Raw genomic sequence first — 20720 nt, 5'->3', positions numbered from 1 at the left:
AGGAAGGATAGTGCCAGACTTTGGATTCAGAGCAGCCCCACATGAGCTGCTGTGTGCTGTCTTGAATGGATACATAAGGTGCTGTTTATTTCTGAAATATTAACAAATGTTACTGATGTGACAGCAGAAATGTCAAATAACAGCTAAATATGCAGCACTTATTTCAAGGGAGGCCAAAATGTTTGTTGTCATAATGTAGTTGCAAAGCTGCATAAGCTCAATATATGTTAGAGTGACTTTGCACCTCACTAACATCATTAAGCTGCAGAGGTGCTTTACTGGGACAAACATTTAAACCCATAGCAATTTTTTTTACTTTGCAATGTTTTAATTGTTTACATTTTTTGTTTAAATTTTACACATTTTACAGTTTTCTTGTTATATAAAAGACCAAAACTTGCTGGTTTAAATTTGTCCTGTGTCCTACACATATATATACACATATATACACACACACAGATATATATATATATATATATATATATATATATATATATATATATATATATATATATATATATATATATATATATATATATATATATATATATATATATATATATATATATATATATATATAATATTTGTTTTTGTTTCTTATTTGAGTGTATATTTGAATTGAACACAGATTTATATATATATATATATATATATATATATATATATATATATATATATATATATATATATATATATATATATATATATATATATATATATATATATATATATAAACTAAAAAGTAAAACACAAAATCAAATGCATAAATAAGAATAGAATATTGGACAGTAACACCACTATAAAACCACAAATCAAAACTTTTCAATACAGCAAAGTTGAAGCTCTTTACAGACCTGTCTTTTTGCAGCAGTGGGAAAAAATCCTTCCAAAGTTTAGCTTTCCTATATCATAAAGAAAACTGACGACCGTGGACTGATAATTTAGAAGATGGAACACTGCATTCTAGCAAGTAAAATATAAATTTACTACAATTAGACACATTTTAGTTCAGATAAATTATTAATTAAAAACAAATCTTTCATATTGATTCATTTTAAATATTTCCAAATTTAAGCATATAGAAAATTTGGGTATTCATACAACCTTATTGTTCAAAGGATTGATAGACATTATTATTTTTTTTTTATCATAAATATATTTGTTTTTATTTCCTGAAATTCAAATTTTGAGAATTATATTTTAAAGTGTAATACAAGAAGATGGGGTTCTCTATTTGAAATGAAAAAATGGAAACAGCTATGACGTATTTTGATTACAAGTGTGATATATATAATATTAAAACAGATAGAAATTTGCTATAATTTATATAATTAAAAGCTAGAATCTCCTTCAAATATGGAGGATCTCCACACTCACACCCACTTCCATCACTCGTCGTTTTGTTCTTGTCCAGTAGGCGGCACTGCGAACACTTTTTATTTCAAAATGAGAGATTAAAAACTGACTTTCAACTTTTAAAAGGACAGAGCAGCCTCCATGGCTGTAAATATCTTTTTTGGATTTCTGTAAGAATAATTGAATGATAGATTTAACAGACCCGCTTCTCAAATTAATAACACTGTCCCAGATTGCAAAGCGTATCAAATCCTGCAGATAGTTTGAACAGCTTTTTTACTATTTTTTCTTTAGTTCAACATTTTTCCTAGAGCTGAATTTGGCTCCAAATTCTCGGCTCCTCTGCAGCAGCTGTGTTTTGAGTCATTTACAGCTCAGCTGACATATAAGAGCTAAATAATGGATTAGATGACAATGAAATCATTATTAGAGACACAGCTTTGAGGGAAACGGATGACTTCCATGGATGTAACAGCTGACAAAATGCATCTTTAACTCCACACTTTGTTGAAAATATAGAAAAAGACTGAATGACATGAACTTGAGGCTATCACAGTAGAAGATCGGTCTTTAAATCACAAATTCTGTCAGCAGTGGAATCTTAAAACATAAAAGATGACTTGATGATTTGGCAGGAAGATGAATATATATTTTTCCATTATCTGCTCTACTGCACTCATTGCAGCAGAGTAGGATTATGTAAAGTGCATGATGATGAAATGAATATTTACAGTTCATACAGGCAGTTAAATGCCGCAGCTTCAGTCTTCTTTGGCAACAGTTTCAGTGCAGAACCTCCAGGAAATATTCACCCGCTGTGAAATCCCTGCGTCTCCGTACTTCATCATGCTGGGTGGCATGGCTGGCACAACACTGGAAAGCATTACTTCTGCATAGTGTTAATGGACTTACTTAACTCCTGGGTCCTGACTGGTGTTTTCCAATGAATTAAAATGTCAGGAGCCACAAATCAGCGTCTGGGTTAGGTCATGTGGACACCAGAGTGGGAGTGAGTTCTTACTGGGCGCTGCGCTCTTTCTTAATGATCTGTTCCCTGGATTGCATGAAACTAGAACCTTAAAACCGACCTCAGACCCTTTTCCCCCCATCTACACATAAAACACATACATGGATGCCTCATTCAAACTACCATTTTGAGCTTAGATTCATCCTTTCCTCCTCACACTTTGGCAAACCAGTAATAGTGAGTCAACCAACATGAGTTAAGTGATCGCTCGATCCCGCAGCCTCTGCATTACAGAGGAATTTCCATATTACAGCATGTGATACTCCCTGTTCACAGCTCTCCTACGCCACTAATGCGAACCCCTGGCCAGCCAGGTTGTAACTGGATAGCCAATGGGATCCTGCTGCCACTGAGGCAGTGTGTGTAAGCAAGAGATGGGGTAGTGGAAGTGGTGTCAATTATACAGACTATATAGATCCCACTTTTTTTTATTAAAGCTCATTAGGACAGCAAATAAATCACTACTTGGTTTTCATTTAGGCAACAAGCCTCTTGGGGCTTTGGGTTTCCTTGATTTAGAATAGCCAAGAGAGGCGTTGCTTGGCTGAACACTGCTTAGAGAAAATCTGAGCTAAGGTTACAGCAGCTTTGCCTTTTAACAGCATCATTAAAAAGTGGAACCCTTAAGTGCTCTCCATCAATCCAATGTGTGAAGTTGTCAGCTTGCAAAATAAAACAACGGTTTTCACTTTTTAGTTCCTGGAGTATTATATTCTTCTCAGAATATGGTGCCTGGAATACCCACAATGCAATTAAAAGCTCTGTTCTTTGAGTGGGGTGTTAATTCAACTTTAAGAGGCCAAATTCTAGAGTTTATGCCTGCCTCTAGTATCTACTCATTTTATTAGTAATCCTTGTTTGTGATTAAAATGTGTGACACTTGTCCTCTGTATTTAACCTTTTCCTTAGGGAAGAGTGGACTACCACTGTGCGTGGCTCAGGGATCATTCTGAGCCTGAGGTTCTTATTCAGGGACTCAGAATTGGAGTCTTTGGGACAAGAAGAAGGAAACTGGCAGCCTTCCAAGAACGAAGGAGCCCTGTTCTAACCACTAGTCATTTAGTCATTCACTCTTTAGCACTTTTTAATAATGATTATAAACACAAATATGTCTCCTCAGTTATACAAACAATTCATTCTCAAAGTTGAAACTGTTGCCCCAGTTTGGGTCCTTGATCAACCAATATTGGGTTTTCTACAGATCTTCTATAGAAATTTTATTATCTTTTATATATATATATATATATATAAATATATATATATATATATATATATATATATATATATATATATATATATATATATATATATATATATATATATATATATATATATATATATATATATATATATATAAAAGAGCATAACTTAGAAATGGACAAAACCAACTTTGGTTGGTGCTGCTTTTTGTGGTATCATAGCAACCTTTGTTAAATGGTTTTGTAGAAATGCTTTAATTCTCAACCGATGTTTTGGATCATGAGTTGACTCTGGTACCATTTCGTAGCTTAAAAAAGTTAAAACATAAATTCTGTTAATTAAACTTTTCTGTGATATCTTCTCTGCATTGGTTCTACATAAACAATGTAAAAAAAAATTTTCAATAAATAAATAAATAAGGATTCTCTGGTGGAATGACAAGCAATCTAAATAAATCTCAGGATTGTGTTATTTGTATGAAGGAACTGAACTTCTGAGTTCTGCGACTCACACAAGTACAGCATCTGTTACTTCATGCAAAGAGCCCATTAGCTTGGACTAAATTACGAATCTCCAAGCCAACTTTAGAGAAAGACAGAGAGATTTAATCAGTAGTACGTACCAGAGACGGCAATGACTCTCTTACTCACCAGCTGGATAGATTGGTTTGCTTTGTGACTTACAAGATTTGCAAACCTACAAGACATCCAGGATACTGCCACCAAGGACTGATTTGCGCACCATTGATTCACTCATTCTCCAGTGTACGACCAGGCTTTGATTTAAACATGCTCTGTTTAAGCCTGTTCTGCAGCTTAATCGACATAATGTAGTGACACTGCTAACTTAATGTGATTAAACCGAGACGAAAAACACCATGACTGATTTTAAATACTGTAGCATGTTTGGATAAACACAAAGCTGAAGATTAACAGCATCACCCAAAGCACCGTCTTGCACCATCTCTAACTTGTAGGTGAAACTTTTCTTTCAATCAGTGTTCCTTAATGAGCTCTGCAGAAAGTTATATTTTATTAATGGTGTGTAATATAAGAGTCCAGCAGTTATTGTTAGAGATAAATACAGCTGTTTAGAATATATAACTTTACTGTTGATCTGAGAGACCCTTCTTGGGATGAAGGAGCAGACAAAATTAGCTTATCAAGGTTTTATGATTGTAATTTAATATTCCAAATTGAAATTTTGTTAGTTTCACATTTTTATTTTTTATATTTTTACTCGTAGTGGTAGCACTTTGACATACTTGCATAAAGTGAACTATAAAAAAATATTCCGCATTATTATTTTTTAATAAATCATCATTACATCCATCTTTGCAATTGAATGGTGACCTGTCCAGGATTTACCCTACCTATTGCCTATAGACTGCTGGAGATAGGCAACAGCCCAACAGTGACCCTGAAGGATGAAGTGGAAGAAGATGGATGGATGGACATCTGTCTTAATGGCTTAGAACTTCATCTTTTCTTCATAACCTGTCTCAATCTACCAGTAGATCAAACGATTTACACATTTAAACTTTGTAGATCACAACACACAGTTATTGTCCATGCATTTTAGGAAACAGATTATTGGAGTCCCTGGCCCTAAATATAGCTAAAAAGTATTTATTTTCCATTCTAACAGTAAAACCATACATATATGAATAGAATGATTTGATGAACCAATATATTTTAAAAGAATCATTTCAATTTATTGATCTTAATGATTTAGATCTGTCATTCCTTTTACTGTCACGTGTGGCGATTTGTCAATCACAGCAGTTATGAGTCTGGTAAGCCCTAATTAAAAGGGCACAGTGTTTTTAACTTTTTCCCTTTCAGATTTAAGTTGAAATAAGTCTATTATTTTACCAAAGTGTTTCTTGTGACATTGTTTATAGCTTCATTTGACTCTTTGGAATATTTAGCCATGTAGGGCCTGGTTCGAACTGAGTTCTTCAATACTTTCAGGCTTCCCAAGTTTAAACCTTTTCAGGGATTTGAATGATTTATTTGTGATATATGTTGATCATGGCTCTATATGCATTGCAGGAGACTTTAACATTCACACTGATAAATCTGTAGACAGAAGTGCTATAGAGTTACATATAAAAAAGTAAACACACTGTTACTTGCCCAGGCAGCTGATTTGTGTTCCTGCCCTGTTTGCTCCTCCTCTGTACAGGTAAAGGTGATTTGACACTGAAGATAAATGGCGTCATCTCGTTAGTCGACTGCTCTCTGGCCTGCTTGTTTGCTCTCTGGCTCGGCTCTCCGCTGCCTCTCTCATGGGTGTGTTGTTGCTTTGCTGTTGCTCATGCCATTCTGCAGATGAGCCTTATCTTGAATCACATGAGTTTGTCTTTTGTGTTTCCTGACATCACCTGTTTCAGTTGTTGTTACTTTATTTTGGATTAAAAGTTATGTTATGAACCTGTGGCGTGATCTTTTGATATTTATTACTGCACTGAGCCTATCATATCACGCACAACCAGGAACATATTTTGCACTTGATCAAAAATATGTATGGGTTTATGTAGTTTTAGAGTGTCTGTAACTGGTGTTGACCAATCTGACCACTTTTCAGTTATTTTTGAAAGTTTCATATCCAATGATACAGTAAGCCACAGAGATGCTGTAAGGAAACACCACTAAAACCTCTATTTATTGTACAGAGAAAGATTCAATAGCTCTATAAACACTAGAATTCTCAATTATCTGTGCATAATTAAGGGATACTGGAGCTGCACCTGAAAATAGTATTTTATATAATGGATACAATTAAAATAGCTCAAAGTTTTTAGATAAAAGCGATCAGTCTGTCTTTAACTCTATACTGTGGGCTGATGAAATGTGGCCTTCTTGCTCTTCTTAATTGGGCTTTACTGTGATAAACACAACAAGTATGTGAGTCCAATAACTTCAAAAAGTGGAATTTGGTTTAACATTAAAGAACTTCTGACTCTTGAAAAAAATTATTTATATCTGCAGAGAATGTGCTCACTGCATTAAGAAATATAGGTTTGCAAAGATAACACATTTCCTAGAACGGCATTGTTTATTTAATAGAGGTTTTAGTTTATCATTAGCACAGGTTTAAAATGGACAAGTTCAACATTGGTGACTTTAAGTGCTGTTCATAAAAAGAGAAGAATGTAACAGAGGAAGCATCTACTTTTCCTTCACCCTTTAAGTCCCACTCTGCTTCTGTAAGAGTCAAGTTTCAGGAATTGTCTGGGTTTAATTTCTGAAAACAAAAAAGTATTCTAGATACATGCAGTATCTGTAACAGAAATGTGTATTCTAGATACATGCAGTATCTGTAACAGAAATGTGTCTTATGACAAATATCTACTTTCCACTATTATTAATATAGCTATTCTGATGCCAAATGTATAACCCAAATAAAATACAAAAACCTGTGCAAACATTAAAACTGATATAATAATATAATCAGCTATGGCCCTCCATCTGATCTGCATAATTTTGATATATTTGTCCTCTTTGTATATTGATTAAATAAAGCATCTTATGGTATGTTATCTTATCTTTGGGGGAAAAAATATAAACATGACAGAGCAAATAATGCATCTATGTCACAACTTGTTAAAATGACACAAAAAAAAAATGCAGTTGCTATTTATGTCCACAAGGAGTCAGATTTTCAAATTAAATGTATTAATAAACACTACCAAGGAAGAGATAAAATAAGTTCCCCCTTGATCCCCTGGTAACTTTCCACTGGATCATTGTTTGTCCTGATGACTGCTATAAACAGGAGACAGCAAATGCAGAAGTCATTAGTTACGATGGTGGAGAGCACGCATACTGTGCCTCCTTATTACACCAAGTTTGAATTGTTCTAATTGTTCAGGAATTTTTAGTTGATAGAATTGGTAAGTGAACTCTGCTCTGATTATGATAGACCTGATGATGTCACAGTTAAGTTGGTTCACTCCCAAATATCTTTAGATCAGGGCTGTCCAGCTGGAGGCACAACAAAAAGGGTAATATTGGTGGGGAGCAAATAATAGGCAGATTTCCTGTTTGAGCACAAACAATTAGACGCCGCATGGCTGATTGCAAAGAAAACAAAGAAAAAAAAAGCTCCTTCTGTGTTGCCTGAGTTTTCATGTGTTTAATAGAAACACGATCCGTGCAGAGAGCCAATCTAACCAGCCTTGATAATCCCATGTTTTCCCCATCAATTCTGTCACCAGAAACTTTTATGTCAGTGAAATGTCCAGTGGTTTGATAAAATATGAGTCTAATGAAAGGAAGCAGCTGAAAGTTTAATTTTTATAAAGGTGAATTTATACTGAATGCGAATGTGGTGCATGGTGGAAATTATTTAGAATCCCTACATAAAGTTGGGTTCAGGAGCAACCATTTGGTAGCCAGTGTGAAGGATATGTTGTTAGTAGTTTGAATGGCTTAAATGGGGAGATCAGACTCTGCAATTGCATTACACTTGATTATTTTCCAACATGTCATTTGGCCTCAAAAGATGTTGTCAAGGGAAAGTTCTTTAAGCTAATCAATTTGTCTCAAAGACTGAGTAAAAACGATAACAGCTAAATGTAACAGGGAAAGCATAAAGGGGAGTAAAAGAAGATGGTGATTAATTGATTGCAATCCCATGACATCAGCACATGTTTTATTAATAAATAAGCAAAAAAAAAAAGGACACTAAAATTAGAAATCAGTGTAAAAAGCTGAACTTCTACATAAAATCAATGGCAGTGCTTGCCTCAGTCTGTTTATGTTGTCAACTACTTTAACCAACTGCTTGAGTAGCACAGCTATAAACTGTATTATGCTGAATTATTATGTTTTTAAATTCTTTGTGAAAAATAATTGTGCTAAACTGAATCTTTATTTTTTGAGGTGTTCTGCTCTTCCTCTTTACTGACTTTCATAAACCTTAACACCTTTTCTGCAAAACAAAATCTTTAAAAGAAGTAACAATGTTATTGAAGTCTTGTTTTGTGTTGCTTGTAGGTGACAGAAAAATAATCAGACATTTTCTAAAAATCAATCTGTTATTTTGCCATTAGAAAAATGCTTTGATTTGTCAGCATTCTCAGCCTGTGGTTTGAGATAATAAGTTAGCACTTCATTTATTTTTATAACTTTCCCACATTTTGATTATTGATTTCTAAAAAATATATATTTGTGTCAGAAAATATTTAAGAAAATATGATTTATCTTTTAAATGTTTAATAATTTTACAGTTGTGCTTCAACTTGTGCATATCCTCCCATAAAAAATAATGATGAATTCACAATAGTAATTCAAGTAACATAAACCTGAAAAAGTATTACTAAAAAAATGTACTAAATTATAATTTAGTAAAATAAAATAATGATTTAGAAATTTATTTAAAAAAATTACTCGACCAAACAAAGTGAACCAGACAAATCAAAGTATCTTACTCATAAACAGTGAACCAACTTACCTGTCAACAGGTGCAGAATTTTGAACTTTACAGAAAACACCTAATTTCAGTTATTGCATAAAAGTATTGATCAATAACATTTTAGTTACGGAGCTCCATCAGGCTTGTTTTATTTATTAATATATACATGTTCAAATTCAATTCAGTTTATTTATACTGTATAGGACCCATTCAACCTGGAGAGACTCACACAGAGAGAAGATGCAATTACAAAATTATTCAATTTATTTATACAGGTAACACAATCCTATTCTTCAAAAATATTTCTATCTAAGAAAAAGCAGCTGATTTCGTGGACTCATTGACTGTCTGCAATCCCTCGCACTGAGCATGCATGTAGAGACAGTGGAGAGGAAAACTCAGTTTTAACAGGAGGAATCCTCCAGCAGAACCAAGCTAAGTGTGAGTGCCCATCTGTTGATGCCGTCTGAGGTTTGAAGAAATTAAGACATAAATAAAATAAGTTCTTTGGTGCTTGGGCGGTGGCAGGAGATTTGAAGCTGTGAATCAACATTGGCTTGGATGAGTAACCTGGAAAAGGATTAGAGTAATCTTCCCCATGGGGGCCTGGACACTGGTGGTGGAATAAGCCAGACTGTGGGTTGGACTGAGAATAGTTTGAGAGTGAGGGAGGCAGTGGGGTGAAGGTCGGTAAAAGTTCGCTTGTAAGTTTATTGGCTGGAGCTGAACAAGGGTCATTGCAGGTTGTTAAGGTGAAGGTGAGGTCTACTAGATTTAATTTGCTTAAGCTTCTTTTTACAATATATATCATCTAAAGGTACTTTACAGACACTATTCAACCAGATCATACAGTCAAATTGGTCCAGAGTTTTCTATTTAAGGAAAACCAGCTGATTGCATTGACTCATTGACCCTTCAGCAGTCCCTCACACCAACCATGATTGTAGCAACAGTGGGGAGGAAAACTCCCTTTTAACAGGAAAAGCTTCAGCACAACCAGAATCAGCGAGATCGGCCATCTGCCAAGGTCGACTGGGGTTCGAGGACACAGAGGCAGACATACAGAAAGATGCCGAGATACAAAATGCAACTGCAACCAGTGCCACAGATGGCCCTGTCCAGGAAAGACACAGCCCGGCAGACAAGCTTATATGCATGTACATCCATGCATTTTTAGGGTTGAGTTGTTTCAAGATGCGACAAAAATGGCTCTGAAATGTTTTCTTTCTGCTAAGCTAATCTTTGTTTTTATTTAATCAACCTGGAGTTACTGCGGGTATGATGCTGATTGTTGATGTCTACTTCTATCAATTCAAAATCTGGTTGTGTGTGATTTTCATTTTAATTATGCTCCACAACTGCAATTATGCACCACATACCGGAATAGATCAGATTTCTTGATGTGCATTTCTTTTTTTTTCTTCTCCAAATTGTCTCAATTTGTTTGAGTATGATTCAGTCATCTTTTGTTTGACAACAAAGAATATAAAAAAAACTGATGTTGCATCATCACTGGGGCCAGTTAAACTTTTCTTAGCCAACAGGACATATGAAAAGAGAGCTATTTTCATCCACTGAAGTGACAGGAAGCAAATAACCGTGCATTAGCAGACAAGCTGCACGCACACAAAAAGTCTTTGTACAGACAAAGGTACTTGGATTGTTTTGGCAAGCGGCAAGTTTATTATTTTGTTTTATGGGGCTTAGAGGTGGGGGGTGAGGTTGTTTTGCAGCACTGCCTGTGATACTTGGACTCTGTTTGTGAGCTTGTGAGAAAGGAAGCGGCAGTAAGATCAATACATCCTCTGCGCAGATTTCCAGCAGAGAGTGACGTGCGTGTGGGGAAATGAGCTAGGCTGAGGATACTTTGCTCGTTATGGGTTTGACATGAACTTGGCCCTGGGCCTCTCAGAATGTGATGAATGTATTATTTAATCTTCCTGTCTTTGTTAACCTCCAAGTGGCAGATTTCATCGTGATTATTTGTTTGTGACAGGATGAAATGCCTCACCAAAATTAGCCTCTGGATGAAATCTTATAATGATCACAAGATTAGCCCACCTCCTGTGGGGACCAATCATAGGACAGGTGCTGCCGTTCTATAGCAAAACTGTTTGAAATTAACATTCCAAGAACATTAATGAGGATGACATTTTAACATTTGCTGCAACAGGGTATTAAGAGATTATTAGAATAATTATTTGAAAGTTTTTTTTATAACATATTGAAGTTTTTACCATAATTGTAAAAGAATATAATTTCAGAAAGTGAAATATTGTAAGAGCCAAAATTTGACAAACCATGTTTATGAATTTTCCCCTCCACCGTGTTTTCTTAAAATTAGTTTTACCATAATTGTTGTTAATGTTATTAAAATATATGTTGGTTGAAATAATATTACCGTATATCCCTTCACCAACAGCACTGGCAAAAGAAGAAAATATCATTTGTAAGTCAATATGAATATTACAACATTTCAATGTATAATTTTCTCTCAGAAAGGTATGAATATACTTTGGTAAAAAGATACACAAACTAATGAGATTTCTTCTTCTTATTATTTTTTTATTGAGTTATAAACTATTAAGTCAAACAAAACAAACCTGGAAAATACATAAAACTAAGTATATACCTAAGTGAGGCATATTTTGATTTTTCTTTTTTTATTGAGTGAATTAACTTATATTGTTTTAATAGTTTTTATAATGTCATAATGTTTTTTAAAAATGTATTTTCTCATGCAAAATTCCTTATGCCTAACCTTATTTATACTGTTATTACCTTACGTTGCAACAGCCATGTTGCAACATCCTTTTACCTCAAAGTTCTCATGAAAAGTGGTCTTCAGATGCATTGGACAACTAATTTGTGTTTGTGTGCTTGCTGATAATAAATATCTGGCCAACTGTCTCAGGGACTGACAGGGCAATATTCTTTAGAGGCTGTAGACGTCAGAGTTTTTGGACAGGGTTCAAACTCAAAGACAAAGAGACAAATTTAGACCTTTGGTTTTCAGACGGAGAGGAAAACGTGTATCACTTATAGAGTCAGAGATATATCAGGAAACACAGGATATGCAAGAAAAATGGAACAATAATGATGAGAGAGGGAGAAGCTTATAATGACTTCGTAAGAAGCTGAAATATGATCCTTTACTTTTCTGCTTAAAAATCTGTTTGTGCTCATTGGATAATCCACTAACCAAGCAGCCCAAATGATTTTAAATCCCAGAGATTACTTAAGACCAACATGCACATATGAGGTTCATGGTTGATGGTTATGTGAAGCAAATTTACTTTCTACACAGAGTAAGGAGGAAGGATCTGTCTCTCCACCACCGAGAGGCTGAATTGAGAATCAAAGTGCATTCTGAACAGGTTCCCTGTCAATCATAGGGCCAAATGATAACAGGGTTTTGACAAAAAAAAACATGGAGAAAGTGTGATATTGATATATATTCAGAGCCACTGATTCATTACTTTGTAGCTCAAAATTCTTTTCTTCTTACATTACAGACCCACATTGTAATGGGTAGTTAACAATTAAAATTAAGTTTCTTTAACTATTTAAACTTGTAAACTATTTATATTTAACTATTTATAGGATATATTTATTGTAAATTATTTATATTTAATTATTTATAGGATATATTTATTGTAAATTATTTATAGGATTGCAGATTGTTTGATTATATTTGTCTGTTTTGATTACCACTGTTTTGTATTGTGTTTTGTTTATTGTATTTGCATGTTGTAAAATTTCCTTTGTTATGTACCTCACGGGCTGCCGCAGCTTAATGAGGACAGGCCCTATAAAGGCCGCTGTATCAATGTATGCCGACAATAACCCTCAGAGCCGTGCTTGCATTGTGATTCTTAGCGTTCCCTGGTGAAAGCAGCGAGGTACGTTTTATTTTGTTTGTGTGTTGTAAGTTTATGTTTATATTCTAATATTTGTATTTGTTTAGTTTTCACGGTGACATTGATGACTGAGATGATCCGCATCAAAGAAAATAAACATTGAAAATCACCTGTCGAGACCGCTGAAATTTCATTCACTGCTGGGGAGCTGCTACAGTGAAAACTCGTAGCTTCTGTGCGTCTGGACATCCATTGACGGCGAGAATTCTGGATCTGACATCGGCCGAAGTTTGACGCAGCATCAGAGTCAACGCCTCCATGAGGAGTTGTCTTCGCGGTGGATCCAAGTTTGCTTCAGAAACTGAATCCAACAGATGATCGCTGGCTTGGTGAGAAATTGACTTATCAAACACGGAAACAACTTGAAGATGACGTCACCTGACTTTTATTGGCGTTTGTGAAATTACGCCGAATTATTTAAAAGGTAACTGGACTAATTAAGAGGAAGAAAAAAAAAAATAATAATAATAATAAAAAATAAAAATAAATGAAAAAAAAAAAAAAAAAAAATTTATGGGTTTAATTTCACTGTAAGGTTTAAGTCATTGTAAAGGGTTAAGATGTCACTGCCAAGTGTAAAAGGACTTTCTACTGAAGATGTGTGCTCTGATGTAAAGCCAAAAGGACAAGAGTTGGTTTCAGGTCCACGGACAAGAAAGTTAACTGGAAAGGGAGAGCAGTACAGAGAAGCAGAATCTGCAAAATGGATAAAGGCATTTCTTAAATCTTATGGATCCTGGAAGCAAATTGCCAGGGAAGCCAGGAGGAAATTAAAAGGTTTCTGCTCTCAGGAGAATCTGAATGAAATAAATCAGCAAGTCCAAAACAGTCTTGATAAAGTGAAACAAAATTATGAGTGTCTTCAACGTAATTCTTTAAATACTCCAGATATTGTGCAGAAACTAGATGCCTGTACTATATTAACAAATGAGATTTATGATCTTGTGTGTAAGCGTTTGGAAGGGAGTATTGTTGAAGAAAATTTTAATCAAGAAGTTGAAAAGGAAAGGGTGCGAGAAATCTTAAATAGAGATGAATATCAGTCTGTTTTTGGAGAAGCCTCTACTGAAAATTCTTCATGTGCATATGGTTCATCAACTACCAGTTCCAAAGTTTCTCAAGAGCGGGTAATTGCAGAAGCTGATCTTGCAGCCAAAAGGGTTCAAGTTAAATCCATGTTGGAGATTGAAGCTCAACATGCTAAAGTCAGTAAACTTGAATGTGAGTGGAAATGTCATGAGTCCCAGATTATGGCAGAAATGAAGCAGAAGGAGGCTGAAGTGCTGCAGCAACTTGATGAGGAAAAGAGCAAGTTAAAGGTAATGGAGACTGATATGGAAGTTAAAATGGCTGCAGCTCGGGTTGATGTTTACAGCAGACTTGAGGATGGTGTTGAAAGGGAAAATCTTGATTTTGAGCCTGAAGTTAAGTCAATGCAACCTTTAAAACACCCAAGAAAGTCGACTGCAAGGGCTGCAACTATTTTACCATCTCAAGTTTGCTCTGAGATTTCTGCAGTAAACTTGGCTGAAGCCTTAACGAGCTCGTTAAGTTTAAGTCGCCTCCCTGTTCCTATACCTGCCATATTCTCAGGTGACCCTTTGAAATTTGTGGACTTTAAGATATCATTTACAACTTTAATTGATTCAAAGGCCATCTCTGCTGGAGAAAAAATGTTGTATCTGAAAAGTTATCTCTCTGGAGAAGCCCGAAAGGCTGTAGAAGGTTTCTTTTACAGAAGTTCTGAAGATGCATATGAAGGTGCATGGGCAGTTCTTCAGGAGAGATATGGAAACTCGTTTGTAATTCAGAAAGCATTTAGGGATTAACTTAAGTCATGGCCTAAGATTGCACCAAATGATCCATCGTCTCTCAGAGATTTTGCAGACTTTTTGAAAAGTTGTGAAGAGGCGATGCCTCAAGTTAAAGGACTGTCTATCTTAAATGATTGTGAAGAGAATCATAAGATGTTGAAGAAATTACCAGATTGGGTTGTACGTAAATGGAGCAGAGTTGTTGTTGAAGTACTAGATGCATGTGGGGAATATCCATCTTTTGAATGTTTTTCTAGATTCATAAAAAAGGAAGCACGCATAGCATGTAATCCTATTGCTTCTCCATTTTTGTTAAAGTCTAGAACTTCTTCAAATGATCTTTCCAGAAAAGCAAAAGCTCTTAGTACCAGTACGGAGTTCAAGAAACAAGAAACTGTTCATGTTCTGAAATCTAAACTGCCTTGTTTGGTTTGTACAGACACGTCGCACAGTATTGCTAAATGCCCTAAATTTGCAGTTAAATCAATGGAAGACAAAATGTCATTTATACATCAGAACCATCTTTGTTTTGGATGCTTGAGAAAGGGCCATTTATCGAAAGATTGTAAAACACGCCATGTTTGTGGAGAGTGTAGACGGCATCATCCTACTTGTTTGCACCTGGAGAGAGTAAGATCTCAGGATGCTGCTCAGCAGTGTTCCATCTCTTCAGAAGAAACACCTCAGGTTTCTCGCAGTGTCTTGTCTCATGCACTCACCCGAAACATTTCTGCAACATCAAGTATTGTTCCAGTTTTTTTGTCCTCTGTGAAGGATCCTGGGAAGGAAATACTTACTTATGCACTCCTTGATACTCAGAGTGACTCCTCCTTTGTCCTAGAAGATCTTGTGAAAAACTTGACTGTTGAAACAAAACCAGTACAGTTAAAACTTAGTACTATGGTTTCTGTTGATGCACCTGTTTCAAGTGAAATTGTGTCTGACTTGCAGATTCGGAGCTTTTTCTCTGATAATTGTATAAGATTGGGGCAAGCATACACACGGGACTTCATTCCTGTTGATACATCTTGTATACCAAGTAGAAGTACAGCATTACAGTGGCCTCACCTTAAACATCTGGCTGGAAAAATGCCTGCTTTACAAGATTGTGAAGTAGGTTTACTAATTGGGTTTGACTGTCCTTCTGCCTTGGCTCCTTTGGAAGTTGTTGTTGGTGGGGAAAATGAACCCTTTGCTCAGAAAACTGCTCTGGGTTGGAGTATCATTGGGGCAGCTAATCCACATTTAGATCGGCAAGGTAACCAAAGATTTGTACACAGAGTGATGGTAAAAGAAATGCCAGCTCCATTAACCTCTGATGTTTTAAAGGCTCTGGAGATGGATTTTAATGAAAAGGGCCCAGAAGGAAAATGTGTTTCTCAAGATGACATTCGGTTTCTACAGCTTCTGAGTGAAAATATTACACAGAAAGATGATGGCCATTTGGAGATGCCCCTCCCGTTTAAAACACCTTGCCCTCCTATGTTGCCAAATAATAAGAAGCTGGCTACAATTCGTTTACAACATCTGAAGAGAAGGTTAAAGAGAAATTATCAGTTCTACAATCATTACAAAACATTTATGGAGTCCATCATTAGCTGTGGTGATGCTGAACTAGCTCCTGAGACAAATGCCAATGATTGTGTGTGGTACTTACCTCATCATGGGGTGTACCATTCAAAGAAGCCAGATAAGCTAAGAGTGGTGTTTGACTGCTCAGCTAAATTTTGTGGTACCTCTTTAAATGATACCTTGTTGACTGGTCCAGATTTGATAAACTCTTTAATTGGAATCCTGCTGCGCTTCAGAAAAGAAACTGTTGCTATCATTTGTGACATTGAAAGGATGTTCCACCAGTTTTTTGTTGCATCAAAGCATCGTTGTTACCTCAGGTTCTTATGGTGGGAGCAAGGAGATTTGGAGAGCGAGCCCAAAGAGTATCAAATGAAGGTTCACCTTTTTGGTGCTGCCTCCTCTCCAGGCTGTGCTAATTTTGGTTTGAAATATTTGGCACAACAGCACAAATCAAAGTTTCCAGCTGCAGCAGAATTTGTGGAAAATAATTTTTATGTTGATGATGGGTTAATAAGTGTCCCTACAGCTAGTGATGCCACCAAATTAATAACTGAAGCACAGAAACTGTGCAAAGAAGGTGGTTTGAGACTCCACAAATTTAATTCCAATAGATCTGAAGTCCTGGGCTGTGTGAATCCATCTGAGAGAGCCACTGTGGTTTCTGCTGATCTCAAGCCTGACTTGGCGCTTACCGAGCATGCCTTAGGTATGCGATGGCATGTCAAAACTGACTGCTTGGGTTTTCATATTGATCTAAGAGATAAACCTGATTCACGCCGTGGCATTTTGTCAGTAATAGCCTCTCTGTATGATCCATTGGGATTTATTTCACCATTCATTATGAATGGAAAATGCATTTTGCAAGATCTGTGCCGAAGAAGTATTGGGTGGGATGACACTTTGCCTGAGGACTTGCAAGTACGGTGGGAGAAGTGGAAGTTCAGCCTTCAGGATGTGGAAGGATTAATGATACAAAGATGTTATCATCCACAAGGATTTGGAAACATTGTTAAAACAGAACTACATCACTTCTCAGATGCTAGCAGCCTAGCATACGGTGCATGCTCCTATCTCAGGTTTGAGAATGACAAAGGTGAAATCCATTGTGTTTTGATCATGGCTAAAGCCAGAGTGGCTCCTTTGAAGATCACAACCATTCCTCGTCTCGAGCTTTCAGCTGCAGTGGTTGCTGCTAGGTTGAGTATGCTGTTAAAATCAGAGCTTGATATGAAGATAGATGCAGAGTTTTTCTGGACAGATTCACAAGTAGTGTTGTCATATATTAATAATGAAGCACGGCGGTTTCATGTATTTGTGGCAAATCGAGTCCAGATAATCAGAGAGAACACAAATCCAAATCAATGGAATCATGTTGACACCACTGAAAATCCTGCAGATCATGCGTCTAGAGGACTGTGTGCCTCTGAGATTTTAACCACCAACTGGCTAACGGGTCCTGAATTTTTGTGGAAAAGGGAGATAAAAAGGGAATTTAAATCCAGCCCTAATCTGTTAGTCGGTGACCCAGAGGTTAAAACTGTTCAGACATTTGCGACTACAACAGATGAGACTGCAGATTTTCTGGAACGTTTCACTAGATTTTCATCCTGGTCAACACTGATTAAAGTAATAGCCAGAATCAAAAGACTTGGACACAGAAACAAATGTTATTCAAATGTGGTGAGTGTTAAAGAACGTGAAGATGCTATGAAATCAGTAGTGAAACTTGTACAAAACCAGGCCTTTGGCTCAGAGATGAAGCTGTTAAAAGGAGGAAACATCCTTCCACGTTCCAGCCCTCTGTTCCATTTAAATCCATTTGTGGAAGATGGTTTGTTGCGGGTTGGTGGACGATTAAAACATTCATCTCTTAGTGAAGATTTTAAACATCCACTGATTTTGCCAAGAAACAGCCATATCACTCATCTTATTCTGTCCTACTGTCACACTCAGGTATGCCATCAAGGCAGAGGTCAAACCCAAATGCAGCTCAGAATAAAGGGGTTTTGGATTATTGGCTGCAGCAGGTTGGTGGCTCAGATGATTCATAAATGTGTGCAGTGCAGGAAGCTCAGACGACCAGAGGAAGAACAGCTTATGGCTGAGCTTCCAAAGCAACGCTTGGAGGCATCTGCACCATTTACCTACTGTGGAATGGACTGTTTTGGTCCTTTTGTTGTTAAAAGAAATCGCAAGGAATACAAGAGGTATGGGTTGGTGTTCACCTGCCTCTATTCGAGAGCTGTTCACATTGAAATGTTGGATGATTTGTCCACAGATTCCTTTCTTAATGGCCTGCGTTGTTTCATTAGTTTGAGAGGAGCTGTTAGCCAGATATATTGTGATCAAGGAAGAAATTTTGTTGGAGCCCAAAATGAGTTAAAACGGTGTGACCCTAAATATCTGGAGTCTTTTCTAGCAGAAAACCAATGTGAGTTTATTTTTAATGCTCCATCAGCAAGTCATGCTGGTGGTGTTTGGGAGCGTCAAATACGCACCATCCGAAATGTGTTGGCCTTTACACTCTCTCAAAATGTAGGAAAACTTGATGATGCTTCATTAAGAACTTTCCTTTATGAAGCCATGGCTATAATTAATAGTCGTCCTTTAACATTAAAGGGAATAAATGACCCAGCTTCTCTTGAACCTTTAACACCTAATCATCTGCTTCAAATGAAATCTGAGTCTGCCTTGCCTCCTGCAGGAACATTTGTGAGGGAAGATATTTATTCCTCAAAACGTTGGCGCCGGGTACAGTTTCTGGTCGAACAGTTTTGGAGTCGATGGAAGAGGGAATACCTCCAGAATATTTCCATTAGACAAAAGTGGCATGTAATTCGGCGCAATATAAAGGTAAATGATGTTGTAATAGTCAAAGAAGATTTTCTCCCAAGAAATAGGTGGCTATTGGGTCGTGTTGTGGAAACGATGGTTGATGGTGATGGTTTGGTTCGAAGAGTGAAGGTGAGAACAGGAGAACAGAGATCTGGAAGGGATATTATCTCAAAGAGCTCAGTAATAGAAAGACCGGTGCAAAAATTGGTAGTGTTATTAGAAAGTGACATTTAAACGTAATGTACACAGACGAATATGTTTAAATAATCTGCATGGTTTAAAATAATGCATGATTGTGGGGTAATAGTTCATGCATTATTGGTGGGAGTGTAATGGGTAGTTAACAATTAAAATTAAGTTTCTTTAACTATTTAAACTTGTAAACTATTTATATTTAACTATTTATAGGATATATTTATTGTAAATTATTTATATTTAATTATTTATAGGATATATTTATTGTAAATTATTTATAGGATTGCAGATTGTTTGATTATATTTGTCTGTTTTGATTACCACTGTTTTGTATTGTGTTTTGTTTATTGTATTTGCATGTTGTAAAATTTCCTTTGTTATGTACCTCACGGGCTGCCGCAGCTTAATGAGGACAGGCCCTATAAAGGCCGCTGTATCAATGTATGCCGACAATAACCCTCAGAGCCGTGCTTGCATTGTGATTCTTAGCGTTCCCTGGTGAAAGCAGCGAGGTACATTTTATTTTGTTTGTGTGTTGTAAGTTTATGTTTATATTCTAATATTTGTATTTGTTTAGTTTTCACGGTGACATTGATGACTGAGATGATCCGCATCAAAGAAAATAAACATTGAAAATCACCTGTCGAGACCGCTGAAATTTCATTCACTGCTGGGGAGCTGCTACACACATCTTTTTGTGCATTCCTCTAAAAACCTTAAATATCTACTTTGGTTCTGATTCCTTTTGTGCAAAATTGACAAGAACTACAGGAAGACAGAAGGAATTAAAGAAAATCTCCTACTAGGAAACACACTTATAAAACAGGTTTAAGATGAATGAAAAGAAAATTCTCATAATTTTTTTTAAGTCTTGTAAGAGGACTGCAAAAGAGTAGAATGGAAACCAAGCACATAATAAAACAATGTCATTTAAGATCATAGCTATTTGAAGGCAGATAAGTAAATGCTTCTTTCAAAAAAGTGTGAAGGAAACCGAGCAAAAATAATCAACAGCAACAACTGCAGCTATGTAATTATGCAAAGAAACTTCACATCACTTGTTTTACAGATTATTTGTACAAATGCCCACACCATATTTTTTTAACACAATGGTTAAACTGGACACCTAGTTTGCAGCGCAATGGAGCTGCACAGAGCCTCACTTACAGCCATATCAAAAGTAAACCTTCAGCGCAACTCTGCCGAGAAGCAAATAAGCCAAGTCCTTTCAGAGATGAGAGCATTCAAGAAACGATGCAAAGCAAAAATATTCTGCCACTGTTTACACTGTGCTTGAAACGGAAAATGCTGAACAGACTTGCAGGCTATTAATGAGAGACTCCGTTACCTCTCTTGTCATCTCAAAAGAGGCTTCAG

The 20720-nt window shown here is 36.2% G+C and overlaps 1 protein-coding gene across 1 annotated transcript; it reads left to right on the top strand.

Moving 5' to 3' along the window:
• Window positions 1-16060: 16060 nt before the first annotated feature.
• On the top strand, window positions 16061-20028 carry LOC119787834. Its single transcript, XM_038291876.1, has 2 exons — window positions 16061-19855; window positions 19921-20028. The coding sequence occupies exon 1, from the start codon at window positions 16077-16079 to the stop codon at window positions 19380-19382; it is 3306 nt and encodes a 1101-aa protein (XP_038147804.1). The 5' UTR covers window positions 16061-16076; the 3' UTR covers window positions 19383-19855; window positions 19921-20028.
• Window positions 20029-20720: the final 692 nt, after the last annotated feature.

The sequence above is a fragment of the Cyprinodon tularosa genome, unplaced genomic scaffold, assembly GCF_016077235.1.
Source record: "Cyprinodon tularosa strain WSP-4 unplaced genomic scaffold, ASM1607723v1 ctg303, whole genome shotgun sequence".
Lineage (NCBI taxonomy): Eukaryota > Metazoa > Chordata > Actinopteri > Cyprinodontiformes > Cyprinodontidae > Cyprinodon > Cyprinodon tularosa.
The sequence above is the reverse complement of the archived record's forward strand: the minus strand, read 5'-3'. Positions and strand labels throughout refer to the sequence as shown.